Here is a 17,737-nt window from a genome sequence, read left to right on the forward strand (position 1 = left end):
TGTACTCAAATATACTGTATGAGCAGGATATTAGTTTAGTGTTGGTGTGGAAAAGAAGCAGCAAAAACTAAGACATGTGGGAAGCCAATTGTAGAAATGCTCTTTAACAGTTGAGTGTCTAATTATTCTAGAGGGAAATTAAAAACTCTGATTGTTGCATCTAAATCCTATTATGAAAATAGATAAGCCATGTTCACCACATGCAAAGACTTTCATCAAAACATACTTTAAAAAGAAACAGACCTCACATTTGATAAATGGTTATCTGACACTGATAGAGAATTGTGTTTTTGAGTAAGAAGGGACTTTTCCTCAAATGATATAATGATACACATTATATGTAGACACTGATCGATATATGAAGATAAGACAGTTAGGTATTAACTCGTTTCAGGGTATTAATGCCACACTCCTCAACTCACATGTCTGTATGTGATCTGGTGGACTTGTAATCTTGCATGACCCACATACAGTACAGTACGTTTACCATTTATCACTTCCAGACAAGACAGCAAACAACTGCCAGATTCTCATGTGGTGGAGGACTGCTGCGTGCGTCAACATTAAAGCCCCGCAGCTATCTTCTCTGAGGAGACATGATGTGAAAATGAAGACCTCTGTAGATTTGCAGACAGTCTTATTTTGTCTTAATTGGTTGGGGGGGAACTTGGCACAAAACTCAGAGAGGCGATAATACAAGTACAGATGTGGCAAACAATGGTTTACATACAGTTCTGACACTTCTCATTTTGATCATTTACTGTGTGAGTAATAATGTTAATCATCATGTCTTTTGAGTAAAAAAAAAAAAAAAAGTGATTTAATTTTTTCTATTCTAAATTTCTATTGGCTTGCAGTAGGAATATGGAAAAACACTGATCATTTGGTGACAATCATCTGATCATGATCATACAAACAGAAATAATAAATGGATTTCAACATACTTTAGATCATGACATGTATAAATCTTCTCAGGTTATGTGTTTTACTATAATGAAAACATTTAGGCCCAACATTCCTTCATGAAACAAATTTATTCTTTTACAAGAATACTCAAGGAAAATGCATATTGTTTCACAAGATGGTTAATACACTTATACAAATATGTTAAGTCATAAATGCACCTGCGTAATTCTGAGAAGGGTCTACTTTTAAGTTTAATGTCATCAAATTACAGTTACCAGAGGTTTGCACTGTAATCGTCATGTAAAAAAGCAGCCTTCTGTGAAATCACTTAGGAGCATTCATAGACAATGGAAAACCTTAGTTATTCATGCAGTATATAGTGGTATAATGATACTGAGATTACACTTAATGATTACCGAACCTGTCTTTCAAACTTTATAAATAACACATGGACACACTTAACATCCCTTGTACATTTTGTGATACCTCAAACACAACCTCTGGACTGGTCCGTCTCTCTGTTTTTCACTTTATCTGGCTACAGAGTCCAACGGTTTAATCTGCAGCCGTCACTAAGAAACACTGAGAGGTGAGATCAAGCTCAGAGGTTGTCAGTTGAGATCGCTTCTTCTTTCTTTCTTTTCTTTTTTTTTTCTTTTTTTTTTTTAAATTACAGGGGAGCCTGAAAGAAACATGAATGCATGTTTGGAGGGGTTACAATATTTCTATTCATGCTATGCTATGCTTGATGAAAGAGATGCTGAACAGCAGCTATAGAACTACATGTAGACGTGGTAGTGTATTGATAGTGTGCCTGATTACAAAAAGCGAGAAAGTATGTAGTATTGTGATATATAAGTAATATATGTTGATTACAAAGTGGGCAGCCCCTATCCCCCACTGAACACAGAGACCCCCTAAGACTGGTCGGATGGCGAGTACACAGCTTGACTTGAGTTAACAACCTTCTTATTTCATCTTCTCCAGGAACGAACGCACCTCCAGTGGACTGTAGCCCCAAGGCCCCATCCCCCCCTAGGAAACACAGAGTGAAGAATGTTAATATGACAAATAACATTTTGATTTAGATCTACCACTGTCATTAGAATCAGAAAGAACATATCAATTGAAGAAATCAGAGACAAGTCTCTGCCATGTAATAATGTGTAATTCTACATTTCTGGCATGACTAACGCGAGCCTGGCTCCATGCCAAGAATCCCAGTGTTTCTTTCAGGGCTCCTCCCCACGCGGTTTTACACCCATAATGCTGGCATTATTTCGAATCACGCGATTGCATGAGAGGAGCAGTGAGTGTGGGGTGAAAGAAAATTTCCCTCTGTCTTTCTAGAAACTTTTCAATCAGGATCAGATGAAATGAAAATACAGACATTTGTCTTGGTGTCAGGTTTGCACAAATCTCACCTTGTACACAACTTTCCCAGCCTGCAGCACATAAAGCCTCTCAGGCAGAGCGCCATACTTTATTGCGGTGATATCATTCATTTCATCCACAACCACTGGACACAGTGGTTCCTTTTGAACGACGATCTGTGCTGCGGACAGCCTTTCCTCCAAACTCCGGTGCTGGTTGATGTCAAAGTTGTTGGTAAAGGCCCAACCATCTGAAATAGAGACACAGTGTGTGATTTCACTGGAATGAATGAATGACACTAAATGCTGCAAAATACCATCTAAGTTAAGATACATAAAATAAATCACATTTAATGGTTGTTGTGTAAGTGCATGATGGTGTCAAGAGTTTTATCAAAGTGAACGCAGAGTGTTACTACCCGATCTCTAACCACAGAGCTACATCGCATGTGTTCTAACACTGAAGACTTTTCTATAGTAACTTATTTTGTTAAACTAAAAGACTCAACATCAGACTGTTTGGTAAGATTTGACAGTCAAAAGAAAACACCATAGCCAGTTTATCAGTTTTTAACTCATGTACCAAATGAGATAATCAATCAAAAACCCTTAACTACTGCATTTAACATTAGTTCTCTACTGCAGGGGTTTTTCATCAGGATGTTAAGAGATCCAGAGAAATGAAGGTCATTAATACATATAAAGTATCTTGCATATGTAAGAGTAGATGAAAGTACTTTCAAGGTACACATCAATTTTTAAAACTTTATTAGAGCTGTAACAATTAGTCGATCAACAGAAAATTAATCGCCATCTATTTTGACAATTAATTACTTTCTTTTTTTTTTTAAAGTTATTTAAGAATAGGAAAAAAAAGTGAAAATTCTCTGTTTCCAGCTTCTTAAATGTGGATATTTTCTGGTTTCTTTACTTCTCCATGATAATTTAATGTCTTTGGGCTGTGGACTATTGGTCAGGAAAAAAACAAGACATTTTAGGTTGCATGACTTAGCCTGAGGTAAATGTGAGGAAAAGGAGATTTAGGAGATTATTATAACTGTTTTAGATATGCTGATGTAAATATTTAAACACAGTGCTGTAAATACAGTGCTGCTTGAAAGTTTGTGAACCCTTTAGAATTTTCTCTATTTCTGCATAAATATGACCTAAAATGTGATCAGATTTTTACAGGAGTCCTAAAACTAGATAAAGTGAACCCAATTAAACAAATAAGACAAAAATCATGAAACTTATTCATTTATTTATTGAGGAAAAATATCCAATCTTACATATTTGTGTGAGGCAGAAGTATGTGAGCCCTTGCTTTCAGTAACTGGTGTGACCCACTTTTGCAGCAACAACTTCAACTAAACATTTCCGGTAACTGTTTATTAGCCCTGCACATTGGCTTGGAGGAAATTTAGTCCATTCCTCTGAACAGAACAGTTTCAACTTAGGGATGTTGGTGAGCTTCCTGCACAAACTACCTGCTTCAGGTCCTTCCAAAGCATTTCTTTTGGCTTAAGGTCAGGACTTTGACTCAGCCATTCCAAAACATTATCTTTCTTTTGCTTTAACCTTTCTTTGGTAGAACGACTTCTGTGTTTAGGGTCGTTGTCTTACTGCATGACCCACTTTCTGTTGAGCTTCAGGTCACGGACGGATACCTTCACATTTTCCTGTAGAATTGGCTGGTACAACTCATAGCTCCATCAATGATTGCAAGCTGTCCTGGTTCAGAGGCAGCAAAGCAGCCCAAACCATTATACTACCACCACCATGTTTCACAGATGGGTTAAGGTTGTTATGCTGGAATGCAGTGTTTGCTCATCACCAAACATAATGCTTCTCATTCAAGCCAAAAAGTTTGATTTTGATCTCCTCCATCTACAGGACATTTTTCCAATCACCTTCTGGCTTATCCACGTGGTCTTGAGCAAATCAACGAAGGCAGCAATGTTCTTTTTGGAGAGTAGTGGGTTTCTCTTTGCAACTCTGCCATGCACATCATTGATGTTCAATGTTCTCTTGATGGTGGTAACATCGACTGTAGCCACTGCAAGAGAGACCTTTAATTTCCTAGATGTTACCCTGGGGTCCCTTGTGGCCTCCCAAAGTATTACACGCCTTGCTCTTGGTGTGATCTTTGTTGGTTGACCACTCCTGGGGAGGGTAACAATGGTGTTGGATGTCCATTTGTACACAATCTGCCTGACAGCAACCGGTGGAGTCCAAACTCTTTAGAAATGGTTTTGTAACCCTTTCCATCCTGGTGAGCATCAATAACTCTTCTTCTAAAGTCCTTAGGAATCTCATTTGTTTGAGCCATGATGCACTTCCACAAACCTGTGTTGTGAAGCTCAGACTTTGATAGTTAGGACCAAGATTTCTCTTCTTTAAATAAGGCGGGGCCTCTCAGACTCACACTTGATTGTCATCCCATTGATTGAAACACCCAACTCTACTTTCCCTTTCAAATGAATTGATAATCCTCGAGGTTCATATACTTTTGCCACGCATAAATATGTAACAGATCATTTTCCTCAATAAATAAATGAACAAGCGTAAGGTTTTTGTCTCATTTGTGTAACTGATGTCTCTTTATCTAGTTTTAGGACTTGCATGGAAATCTGATCATGTTTTAGGTCACATTTATGCAGAAATAGAGTGAATTCATAAGGGTTCACAAACTTTCAAGAAGCACTGTATGTAAATAATTACTTTATAAACATAAATATGTAAACATTTAACTGTGAAAACATTGTAAATATATTTTTAGTAAATTAACTCAAATATATGAATTAACTTTTAAACCTTACATTTCCTCCCTCTCTCACAAAAGAAATGTGCTTGTTTCACATAAGCAAACAAAACAATAAACTGCTACTAGAGAGAACAAAACAACAGTCTCACTTAAGAACATAGTCCAGGTCTAACTTGACGTCTGCTGGGGCACAGTGTAGAACCAAAGCCTTGCCCAGAAGGGGCAGAGGGAACAGTGGGAGACTGCCTAACCATGACTTGGCCAGAGGGGGGAGCAGTCAAACACTGAGTCCACGGAGTAGGGGATGGGTGAGAACAGGATTGGGGCTGTGGCTGGCAGATCCGAGGGGCCAATGAGGGGACCTTGCTGCAGTCAGATACATTGTAGCTCTTTGTTTCTGCAGACTTTGAAGGTTTGTGTGCAGCATTTCTGGAATGCCATGTTCACAGATGAAGTTTTCAAACAAACATTTTGCAACTGTTGGAGCGCTGGTCTGGAATGGCATAGAGGTTGACATACTTGGAGAAATAATCTTGAACAACAAACACAAACCAGTTGCCATGACTTGTGATGGGAAGCTCAACTATGTCAGCTGTGACCTTTTGGCATGGCTCAGTAGCAACAATTGTTTTCACTGGTGCTCTCTGGTGAGGTATGGGACTGGGCATTGCATACATTGCTTGTTTCAGGACTTTATCTGCAGACAGATGACCAGATACTGGATTTCCATGCAGCTGCTTTAGAACAGTGTCTTTTAAGGCATGAGGGACAACTTGGTGCAGCACTGACTTAGTGGATGAACTGAAAACTTTATGACAGAGCGAACAATTATGAAAGGAAAGTCTGTGGTGACCTCTGACAGTATAGAATCTTGCTGCTGTTCCTTTTTAAGATCTTCTTAAGGGAGTTGAAGCACAATTGTGGAGGAAACAGATTGTGTAGCACACTGTAAGTCTGGTCCAGGAGGCTGTGGTAAAGTCTGGTTACAGGAAACAGGCTTTCGATCAGTACTGCAGGAGCTGTGGTGATGTACAGAACTGATAGAACAAGATAGACTTACAGGACTTGAGTGTCTCTTGTCAGGGTGTGGACTGGCAGGAGCAGTGTAGGAGGTGCTCTGTTCCGTAGGTCTGGTGTCAGCAGGGTAATGTGACATTGCATCTGCATTAAGGTTGCTGCGGCCATCTTTGTGAATTACAGTCCACTCAAAAGGATCAAGTTCAAGAGCCCAGCGTGCATGACAACCAGTTCTGTTATTGTAAGAGAGACAGATGAGAGGTTTGTGGTCTATGACAATAACAAAGGGCTGCTTGTAGAGGTAGTGGTGAAAATGACGTACCGCCCAGACAATAGCCTGGAGTTCTCCATCATGGATTGACCACTTCCTTTCTGCTTTTGTTAAAACATGGCTAGCATATGCAATTACTTTCTCCTAATGTCCCTGTCTCTGAGCTAGCACAGCACCGATAGCAGAGCATGAAGCATCCGTGTAGAGGGAGAATGGCAATGTGAAATCAGGGAATGCAACCACTGGAAGGCTTGGGAGGGCATGTTTCAGGTAAGTGAATGCATCCTGACATCGAGAAGTCCATTGGAAGAGTGCATTTTTCTCAGTGAGTGCATGTAGCGGAACACTGATGTGCAAAGTTCCTGACGAACTTGCAGCAATACGAACAAAGTCTTAGGAATGCTCTTACTTCTATTGTGCAGCGTGGAGTAGGCCAGTCTTGAGCACTTTTCACATTTCGTGAGTCTGGTTGAATGTCATTCTTGGAGACAACATGGCTGAAATATTTAACTTGATCTCTGGCAAGACAGAATTTGATAGATTTAACTTGAGGCCACTTGACTGAAATAGGGAGAGGATTTCTTCCACATGCTGGAGATGTTTGCTGAGGGAGCGGCTTTAAATGAGGACATCATCCAAATAGACTAGGCAGGTTTTGCAAGGGAGGCCACGAAGTACCATCTCCGTTAAGTGTTGGCATGGTGCTAGAGTGTTGATGACTCACATTGGCATAACTTTAAAGTGATAAAGTCCACTGCCTGTTGTGAATCCTGTTTTTTCATGGTCTTTCTGTTCCAGCTTAACTTGCCAACATCCATGCAGGAGGTCCAATGTAGAGAACCAGGCAGACCCTGACAGAGCATCCATTGCATCATCAACTCTGGGAAGAGGGTGTGAATCTTTGATTGTCAGTGCATTGAGTTTCCTATAGTCCAGGGAGAAACGCCATGTGACATTTTTCTTTTGCATCAAAACCACTAGTGCAGCCCAGGGACTGTAGCTTTCTTCAATGACATGCTTTCAACAGGTTTCAACTTGAGTCTGTATTTCAGCTCTGTTCTGGTGTTACTCTGTAGACTTGCTGTTAAGTTGGTGTAGCGTCACCAGTGCGAATATGATTGCTTGATTATGCCTGTTCAACCTCTGTCCTCTGAGAGTTTACTGAATACTGTTGAGTATTTATGAAGCAGTGATTTCAGAGACTGAACCTGAGAAGTTGACAGGTTTGCTTCATCTATCTGTACAGGTGGAGCTGCATCATATACAGGTATGGTCATTCAACATGTCTCCTCAACTGGTATGATGTCTACAGATGAAGCAGAATGAAACTCATAGAGTTGTTGTCCAGAATGCAGCTCAATATCATCTCTGGAGGGATTTACGAGTTGAACAACAGTTGTGTCATTTTGAACTTCACTGAGAGAGTGTGCCACGATGATGTCACAGGCTGGGTTGGGCATGAGAGCAACACAGTTGTCAGTTGATATAGGAGAAGCAGGTGTAGCTGCTGACACACAGGGTGTGATGAGGGTTTCACTCATAGCTGGGATCCTAGTGGGTGCTAGCTCAGACACATTACAGCAAGCAGCAAATTCATGTCCTTTGGGCAATGGGGGAATTTTCATGTCCCACAGTTGCAGTACTTTGTTTTTGAGATCATGGAGGGCATGGTGTTTTTCCAGAAAATCCCAATCTAATATGACTGGTTAGTAAGCACCTCTGAGAATTTAAAATTCCAGCTGCCATACCTGTTTTTCAAGTCTGATTCCAATGGTTAACTTGCCTAAGAGGTCCAGGCCCTGTCCATTGAATGACCTGGCACCGAGGAGGTTGTCATGTATGGAGTCAGATCAGGCTCAGTATTAATGAATGCACACAGAAGGATTCACAAATGTATTTTGGGATTTATATATAAATGACTCTCTCCACATAAATATTTTTCAATGCATACACAAATAGTTATCATTGTATATTGATGTAAAACAAATCCGCATATAAAAAACAGTAAGGTTCACAAATGTATTTCAGATGCACACATAAATATGCCTTGTTTTAAATAAATATAGTAGAAATCCACAAATGTATTTGCAATTTTCATCAAAAACATATTTGGATGTTACATTTATATACAAACTGTTGAACCATTTGAAAACTATTTGTCATTTGTGAACTTCACTGCATTTGTGTGTGGCTCCTTCTGTTTAAGCCAATCATGCAAGCGTATATTCAAGGGTATCATTTTAATTTGATCATGTAGTGTTACATCTACCCACAGGTCAACCTCAACATGGAGTCTGGTAGCTGCTCTCCACAGGTAAGTGATAACTCTCCTGTTGTGCATGATTAAATATGTTTGAGTTATGAATGCTTGCTAAGTTAGTGATGTGAGAATTAACACTAGCGTTAACTAATAATAATAATAATAATAATAATAATAATAATAATAATAATAGTAATAATAATAATAATAACTTTTTAACTTTCATGCAAAGATACAGTATAATGCTGATAGACAACCTAGGATCATCCATTAGCTGGCTACCTAACGCATTCATAACTCAAATATATTTAATCATGCGTGACAGGAGAGTTATCACTTACCTGTAGAGAGCGGCCACTAGACGCTGGGCAGCTGCTTGACGTTTGTTCTCTCCTTGTGTTCGAATTCATAATCGCAGACTGTGCAGATGTAACACTATGTGATCACATTAAATCACACCCTCAAATCTACGCTCATGTGATTAGCTGAAAAATAAGAAGCCATCTGATTGGCTACAGATAATTCCCTGTTGAAAAAAAATGCATTTGTGAAGCAAGACGTGCCAGGGGAGTCTCAAAAAACCCACCAACAAATGCAGTGAAGTTCACAAATGACAAGCAGTTTGTAAATGAGGTTATATAAACGTAACAACATCGAAATATGTTTTTGTTGAAAAATATGTTGTGCCCATCCTACCGTACTTGGAGTACTGGTAGGATGGGCATGATGGAGAGTGACCCCAGTCACAGTTGTCATTGTTGTTCCATTCATTGCATCTCTGGTGAACAAGGGGTGAAGGACAACATCCGTAGTGAGACTCTAAATCATGACTATAACACTGCTCAGATGAGTAATGGTCTCTGGGGTGTTGTCTGGTATGGTAGGGTGAAGGAGAGAAACTGCGTGCACTGTATCGAGCATCACAGGAGGAGGATCTGTAAGGTCTGGAGTGCAAACGCTGAGCAAAGTGACTGTATTTCTCTTATAAATGCTGTACTTCATATTTCAAGCTGGTCACAGTAAGAGTCGGCTGCTCAACTGCATGAAAGAGTCTGTCATCAGTAGACTTCGGATGAACCATAGCTACCTGTTCTGAAGGTAGAGTGTATGGGGATTCTGCAGTGGTCAGCTGCAGCGCTGCACGTACTTTCTCAAAGTGGCTGGCAATGCGCACAGCTTCCTCGAATTTCTCTGCACCCATCTCATGAATTTTTGACTGTAAGGCTGGATCCAAGCCGGCAACAAAGCGGATGAATTTTTCACCCTCTTGTGCATTGTGGTCATAGTTGGGAAAGGCTTCTAGCACAAGATAAGTAATGTCTGAACTGTACATATTCAAACTTCCACCTGGTTTACGAGGGCCAGCAGTTACATTTGTTTAGAAGAATGGCAGGGAGTATTTTGGCCCATAAACGTCCTTGAGTTTGTCCTTTGCTAAATCATAGTTTCTCTTTGTTAAAGGAGGCAGGCTATCCCAGTACAGAAATGCAGCATCAGCCCAGTGAGTAGGGAGGATGGAGACCATCACTGTAGATAAATCTGTATCAGGTTAAGTCATAGCCTGCACTGCCTCTTCAAAGTGTTGAGACCAACTTGTGAAAGATTCTGTCCCATCTCCTTTAAAAGCAGGCAGACAATCAATTTCCAGGGCACCAGAGATAGTATGTGGGGCTAAAAAGGCACAACTGGTCCTTCCACTGACCTTTGTCATTGTGTGGGAGCAGGTTGCAGCTCATGCACAGATTCACTTTCATGATCAGACATAGTGGGAGAAAAATGCCCTGTTCAAAAATCACAAAAAGCATGAAAATGGGAGAAAAAAACTGCTAAAATCCATAATATTTCTAAAACATAGTTTTCAGTTCAATAGCTGCTCTCAAAGAGTGAAAAAAATCCTGGTAGCACAAAAAGTGACAATATTCACAGTTCAGGGGAATAACAACAACAACTCAACAAATGCATAAAACCACCAAATAAATACCACCACAGCCACCAAATGTGACGTGAGGGTTCTAAATGTGGTGGCTGGATCACTCTTAATGAGAAGAAACAGCAGGATGGAGACAAATAACTTTTTTAAGCAGCACTTTACTGTTCTCTGCACTTCATCAGCTTCACAACAACAACACTTCCTGGTTTCTAGGGGGGGAAGTCAGATAATTTGGGACATCAGGTAAAAATGGGACTAATAAGGTTTTACATCTTGGGCTCTTTAAATATTAGCAGCCAATCATCAAACATGTTATTGTGTTGTTGCTACAAATGTCCTTTACATGAAACAATCATTTTGATTGGTCTGAGATAACTAGGATGGACAGAGCAAATATTAAACAAAAAAAGGTAGGGGTTTGTGATGTGTTTGAAGGTCCAAAGTTTCTGAAGTATTTTACTTGGCAACATATTTTCTTTATAGAAATATAGCAGAGAGCCATAACAAGTTCTAAAAGTTACATTTATGGTAGTCCTCAGAATTTTACGTGATTTTCTCTCTCTCTATCTACCAAAAAGTGTCCCAAATTACCTGACTTCACCCTACATAATAGAGCCCGACCAATATATCAGTTGGACGATATTGGCCTATCCCACATATATCGGTATTAGTCTATATGTTGTCCAATTTTAAGTTATATAGGCAGCCTTTTATATATATTTGATCCTTTTTCTTAATTCAAGTTAAATATATATATAATAGAGAGAGAGAAATAAATAGATATTTTGCTTTATTTGTGTTGTTTTATTTATAGTTATAGTTATTAAATTAAGTTTACTGTTTCAGTGCACTGATGTAATTTTGAACAATAGTTTATTGTTAAACTATAAAATATCCAGCCTCTATAAGACATCTTTGTCACAAGTGTTTGATATTTGAGGGATTATTGCAAAAAATGTGTGTTATAAAAATAAAGAATATCAGCAAATATATCGATACCAGAACTTTTATGCTCCCTAATATCAGTATTGGCCCCAAAATCCAGTATTGGTCGGGCTCTACAACATAAAGTTTGCTTTTACTGACTTCACTTCATCGATTTTGAAAGCATACTATCTCCTCTACCAGTAAAGGTCATGCTGATAAAGACTTCACTTGTCACTTTGGCGACTTCCACTCACCTGTTGAATGCGCCTCGGCGATGTAGATGACAAGAAAGTCAGCCACATCGCTGAAGTCCTTGATGAGTTGCTTGAACTCCTCAAGTTTGTACATAAACGGTGGTCAGGTGCAACTTCCAAAACTCAGCACCAACGGTCTATTATCTGCAGAAAACAGCTCAGACTTTAGGAACAGAGAGATACAACTGAACCATAACCTGAAAGCTTTAATCTCCGTAACGCACCTTTAAAGAACTTGAAGATGCTTGTTTTCTCTCCCTCCATGGTGACCACGGGTGAGTCGGGAGCCTCTCCGCCCACAAACGCCTCTTGCCCGAGAGACAGCCACATGTGCTGAGAGACGGTTTTGATGAAGCTTAAAGATGTAAATGTCAGACCCCAATCCTCGTATCTGAACTTTGGGTTCTGGGTCATGGTGGTCTTTTCGCCCATTCTGAGGATTTGCTTCTTGGTGAGGCTTGGTGAAATAAAATGCATGATGCTGAGCATGAAATTAAGCGCTACCGCAAAGCAAAACAAGCATGCTGCCGAAAGGTAGACCATCAGTTTTTGCAAAAGCATGCTTGCTCCTTGAGGGTGAACTCCGGCTTTCACTGCGTCTCTTGCCAAGCTGTCATCTGATTGTTGGACATGTCGGTTTCCGCCTACTCCGCTCAAGTTTGATAAAAGCTGCCTTCAAGGCCTATTTGTGAGGTCGTAATTCCCAGAACTTGAACAGCAAATACTTGCTCGTACGAAAACCACTGGTAGGATGGCTGGGAAATTGAGGGTGTGCTCCGTTTCACTTTCCTTTCTCTCCTAATTCATATACCCTCATTTCCTTTGTAATCCGTTAATTGATATTAGTTTAATTACCAGACCTCTAGCAGACACAGAGTGATATAGGCATCACATGAGTCCCCTTTCTCACCATTTGATGAATGTAAGTAAAATTTAAATTCCTTGGTTTCCTTTGCTGGCTAGCTTAATTCAAATGTTTCTTCACCACTCCTTTGGTCTGCTGTTTTGTTGTTCTGTCGTTTTCTCACAAATTAAGGATGATAAGAACAATGTGGAACATCCCTTAATATCCCTGAATAGATATGGAACAAATGACTTTTTCTCTGAGACATGCCACTGAAAAATGTGAAAAATACTAGAAAAACTATGATGATTTCTTTACTATGTGTTTATTTAGTTTGGGAATTTTGTTTTGTTTCTTTCTGTGGTAGAGCCGACAAAACGGACTTTTAGGTTATAACTGAGGGGAAGATCCTACCTTCTTCAAAAGTATTTTAGCTGTGTGTGAGTCAAAGTCATGGATCATAAGGACCTCTCTGACTTTAAAGGACAATCATGGACATAAAAGACCTGGATACCGTAATGTAACCCATTTTCTTTTCATTTCCTGTCTTTTACATGATTTTAAGCATTTCACTTTACCAATGATGACCCTATTTGTTATCCTTTAGATTGTTTTTGTCAATAATAATAATAAAATAAAGTTAAAAAAAAAAAAAAAAGAAAAATCTAGTACATGCATCCCCATACTGTGAATCATTTTGATTGGAAAATGGAAAGTCAAAATATTTTCTGTCAAAGGGCTGCTACATCTGCTTCATCATTTTCCTCAGCAGTAATGAATATACAATACCAGTCAAAAGTTTGGCTTGTTTTGTCTGTATGTGAAAAACAGACAAACTATGTAAAAAGTTCCCTTACAGGATGTTATTGCACAAAACAGTGTGTCTACTAGACAATATGAAAACTACAGACCTGTAAGTGGCTATCACTATGATTGTCCTATATCCCCAGATTCCAAACTGATAGAATAACACTTTAATTTTATAGCCTACTTCTTATATCCTATACAGAATTGATCTGTCCTCATCTATCAGGTCACTCACCATCTATTGCTCTTCTTTAACTGCTGTGTTTTATACTCTGATTAACCAACTAAATGATAAGGTACAAAGGCACAAAAGTTATAGCTGATGGCAGAGTTGAGTCCCAACAGGGATGGATCTACTGGGATGGCATTAGGTGGCAGCTTCCACCCCTAAAGAATGCCTTGCCACCTCAACTGCCATCCCAGTTTTGGGCTATCTTAATTCAAAAATATGTATGTATGAAAAGTTGTGACTGGTCAGAAGTTTACAAGAGTGAAACTCCGATGTCCGAGTGCAATTGAATGCAGCAACAGATGACCCTCCCTGTATGTATGCTGCAGCTCGTCGTCCCTCCAGCGGGCAGCAGTTTCGTCTTCCACCGGCCCTGGCAGCTTTCTGTGCAGCCTCTCCCAGTCCCGGCCGCACACAACTGTTGATGGCTTGTTTTTTCCTGCTAAATGTGCTTGTCGGGTTTCCAACTTCCACTAGTAAAAAAAATACAGAACGACCGCCGATGGATAATGGCGGAGTTGTTTTGTTGAAGCGTGTTTTAGTGACTCGTGTTTGATTTTGTGAGGGACGGATTAAACTTCACTAAACCCAAATATAGATCCACTTAAACCCAAAAAATACCAGTTATTCCAGTCGAGCACTTCCGCATTTCAAAGCTTAGATTTTAGATTAAACGCACAGAGCGAACAAAGACAACCTGCTAATCCCCGAGATTATACAAACCTTTATTCAACAGTTTGTTCCACCTCCCTTGTATTTGTACAATAATAACCATTGTTTGTATTATCAATGACAGTGTCCCGTTTTCAGCCAGGGGTTTTCACCTTGATAGAAAAGCCACTAGATGGCGCTGTAGAATAGTATTTCCTACATAAAAATGCTGTCGTGGATGAGGAGCAGTTCTCTCAACACTGAGTTGATTTTCAGGAAAGACCCATTTAACGCGAAAGTTGGGAAGACTTAGAGGATGATTCTTTATTTTTAGAAATAGCTTATTTTATCAAAATGAAGTCCAGAACTCTCATCTGTTATTAAGAGATTCCTTTTAAATCCAATCTTCTTAAGACTTCTGTGTGATCATTTTGATCATTTAGCAACTGTTTTTTTTTCTCCTTTTAGACTTTTGAATAGGAAACCTAATCAACCAAAACCCACAGAAACCAAAGAATAATTGATAATAAGAGAGAAAGAAAGAAATGTAGACAACTTAAAAAAAACAACAACAACAAAATGTCTCTCAGCTGATCCAATTTGAATGAACTAACTCTCTTAGTTCCATTGACATTTTATTCACTGAGGAGGGATGTGTGGAAAATATCCAACCATTAGTCTAAATTAAATTAAATGTCTCAGTTGTATGATAATTCATATGCCACTATTTCCCCCCTAAAGTAACAGCAGTGTGCATCTCATTTACCTAATAAAAATTACAATAGCCTATATTTATATGAAAGTTCAAAATTATCTCTGATGCGTTAATTACTCTTATCTCTTCTTAAATGGGCTTTGCAGCATCAAACAGAACTGGAGTGTTATTTCATAAAATGACAGTGTGGCTGTCCCATCATATAGTCTAACAGTCTATAGTCTCCATCACTCAGTGTCGATATGATCATCAGCGCGCCGCGGACGCACTGTATTAAAGCATGGAAAACACCTGGTTTACATTTCGTATACGTACGAGCATGTATTATCACCTTAAGTTCACACCCAAGCTCTGAATTACGAACACAGCCGCCTTGATCCAGATCTCATCCTCCCACAGAAACACGGACAGAGTCTTCATTGGTGCTCCTGAAACCCTGCAGAGCACTGGAGCTATCGGGTGTCAATCAGAGAGAGAGAGACAGAGAGAGAGAGGGAGAGAGAGAGAGACGCATGGGATGCTGATGACTGATCCTCACTGAGAGGATGATATCGATCAGGCTTGCAGATTCTTTCCCCTCCAGTTTGATAAACATGCTGATGTGCGCAATCAAACCTTTTCTGCTCCTTCTAGGCTAATTGGATCAGGTATGTGTTACCAATCAATAAGGTTTGTGCAGCGTGTTGGTTCATCCTGTATTTTTTTTTTAATGAATCATGATTTGCGCAATTTGGCTCACTGAGGGGGTGGGGGTGGGGGTGGGGGGGACTTGCATGAGTTTGCGGTGATTTATTCATTTTTCTTTTCATGTGCGTAGGTAATGCGAGCAGCGGCTGCACACTGGATGGGAAAGCCGAGATATCAATGCAGAACTCTTCAGCGCTGTTCGGGATGGTCAGCCACTGTCAGACCCCAACTTTCACAGACTTCACCGCCGGCTTGTCGCTCTCCGTGTACGGCAGCAAGGCGGACATCTGTGCGCGCCGAGCCGGGAGCGGCGGTTTCGGATCTCAGATTTGCCGGAGTCCCCATGACACCCCGACTCACATGAACTGCGCCAGCCCGAAGCGACTTAGCACGCCGGAGGAAAAAGCGCATCTGTCAGCCAAAGCCCAGCGCTCCTGCTTCACCCTCCCACCCGTGCAAGGTAGGCCCCGTCGGTCCAAATGTGAACACAAGTCTTTAATTGACGCTGCTGGAATGATCGGAGGTTACAAAGCTGATTAACAAAGCTGATGCGCTGATTGAGTGTATCCTAAACAACACGATGGGCAAATTGCTGCATCGTGATAACATTTAATGTAATAACAGTTATCGTCCCGATTGCAACAAATTGTGGGACTAACGAAGCAAATTCAGTCAAACAGCAGCTGCGTAAGTGTTTCCAATCCGACCAATTAGCAGTTTCGAGGTTATTTAAGATGGATAAAAGCTTCCATCTAAAGCACTGCTGCTTCCATATGGCTCCTCCAGAGCATCCTTTGATGCAGCTGTACTGTGTATTTGTGTTGAGAGCCCTGTTTGCAGTTGTGGATTAGGTCTGTTAATTAAACCCAGAGCTCAACTTGGATCGCTGGCCAATTCATAAATAACACCAGAATCAAAGCCTCTGTAGCACACAAAGGCCATGAGAAGTGATGTACAGTATATGCAATAACTGCCAAGCAAGTGTGCAATTTCCTATGGATGTTAACAAGGCATGGCAGCATTAAGTAGGACTGGTGTGACGTTGACTCGCTTAACTAAATGTGGAAAAGTTGACAACTTGGAGTTTGGAAAGTTTAAAACAATATTTTGATAATAATTTATTATTCATTTATTTGTTTTTTTTCTGGTTTTGCTCTTAATTTAAGAATAACATTAATCTTAAAAACAATTAAGTAGCTATATGTCTTCAAACTAATATTTAAATAACCTTCAGTGCTTTGCAAAAACAAAACAAAAAAAAAGAAAAGAAAAGAAAAAACAACTTTGACATGGGCTCATCAGTGAAAGTGAAAACTTTAAAACAACAATTACATAGATGAGATGAGCACTGTCATACAGATAGCATCCAGAGTGGAAACTGGGCTTTCAGACTCTGTGGAAGGCTGCTCCATCCTGTTTAGACAGAGTGTTGCTGTGAGAGGGCGGAGGTAATTACAGCCCCATCCTAAATTATGATTAGACGGAACAGACTTTTATATTAGCAATCATCCTTGCAGCAAGAAGAGGATCAACGGATTTGATTTTGTTTCTTCTTGCTAAACACAAACCATATGTCTGCTGAATGTGTCTCAGCATTTATGAGTTCTCTTGGAGCACAGTTGTGCCCTCAGCCCTCCATCCCCAGCATCCCCAAACAGAATGAATCGTCTCATTGTCTTTGCAACGCTTTTGAACTCGCTTCCCGTAAATTGTGGGAATTCAAGATGTGTTATGTGTTTGGTGGATTATGTCGTGCAGATTAATATTGAGGCAGACGCATACATATCTGTTTGTTTCGCTCTGGCTCTCTGAGGCTGTTGAGTGATATTTTAATCCATAAACCCACAAGATATTGAAATTATTAAAATTGTTTTTCAGCCTCCTTTGGAGTTCAAAAACACAGCCCAACATCTACTCCCTTAAGCACATAGTGATTCAGCCACACATCAAAACATGTTACACATTCATGATCTGGCAGTTATATATTTTTACATTATATTTTACTGTTGTACTTGGGCAATAAAAAGTTTCATTCGGTTTAACATTCGCTCCTCATGTTGCCATCTCTATCCTATATGCACAGTATTCCAGGCATTTTTATG

At 39.8% G+C, this 17,737-nt stretch overlaps 2 protein-coding genes across 3 annotated transcripts in view; one reads left to right on the forward strand and one right to left on the reverse strand.

The window, feature by feature from the left end:
- Positions 1-1,015: 1,015 nt before the first annotated feature.
- dio1 (iodothyronine deiodinase 1) lies at positions 1,016-12,352 on the reverse strand. Its single transcript, XM_067597196.1, has 4 exons — positions 11,927-12,352; positions 11,703-11,846; positions 2,331-2,530; positions 1,016-1,941 (listed from the first exon to the last, which is right to left on the reverse strand). Exons 1-4 carry the CDS (start codon positions 12,261-12,263, stop codon positions 1,876-1,878), a joined length of 747 nt encoding a protein of 248 aa, XP_067453297.1. The 5' UTR covers positions 12,264-12,352; the 3' UTR covers positions 1,016-1,875.
- A 979-nt stretch (positions 12,353-13,331) lies between these two features.
- LOC137187914 (zinc finger protein GLIS1) overlaps positions 13,332-17,737 on the forward strand; it is a 76,780-nt gene continuing 72,374 nt past the window's right edge. Inside the window, exons 1-2 of one of the 2 annotated variants that reach the window (XM_067597194.1) lie at positions 13,332-15,595; positions 15,766-16,095. In XM_067597194.1, coding sequence (XP_067453295.1) covers positions 15,813-16,095 — 283 coding nt within the window. In that variant the 5' untranslated portion in view covers positions 13,332-15,595; positions 15,766-15,812. The remainder of the gene's footprint in view (positions 15,596-15,765; positions 16,096-17,737) is intronic. The other variant, XM_067597193.1, reaches the window with a different exon arrangement.

This window comes from Thunnus thynnus, chromosome 8 (assembly GCF_963924715.1).
Source record: "Thunnus thynnus chromosome 8, fThuThy2.1, whole genome shotgun sequence".
NCBI classification, from domain to species: domain Eukaryota; kingdom Metazoa; phylum Chordata; class Actinopteri; order Scombriformes; family Scombridae; genus Thunnus; species Thunnus thynnus.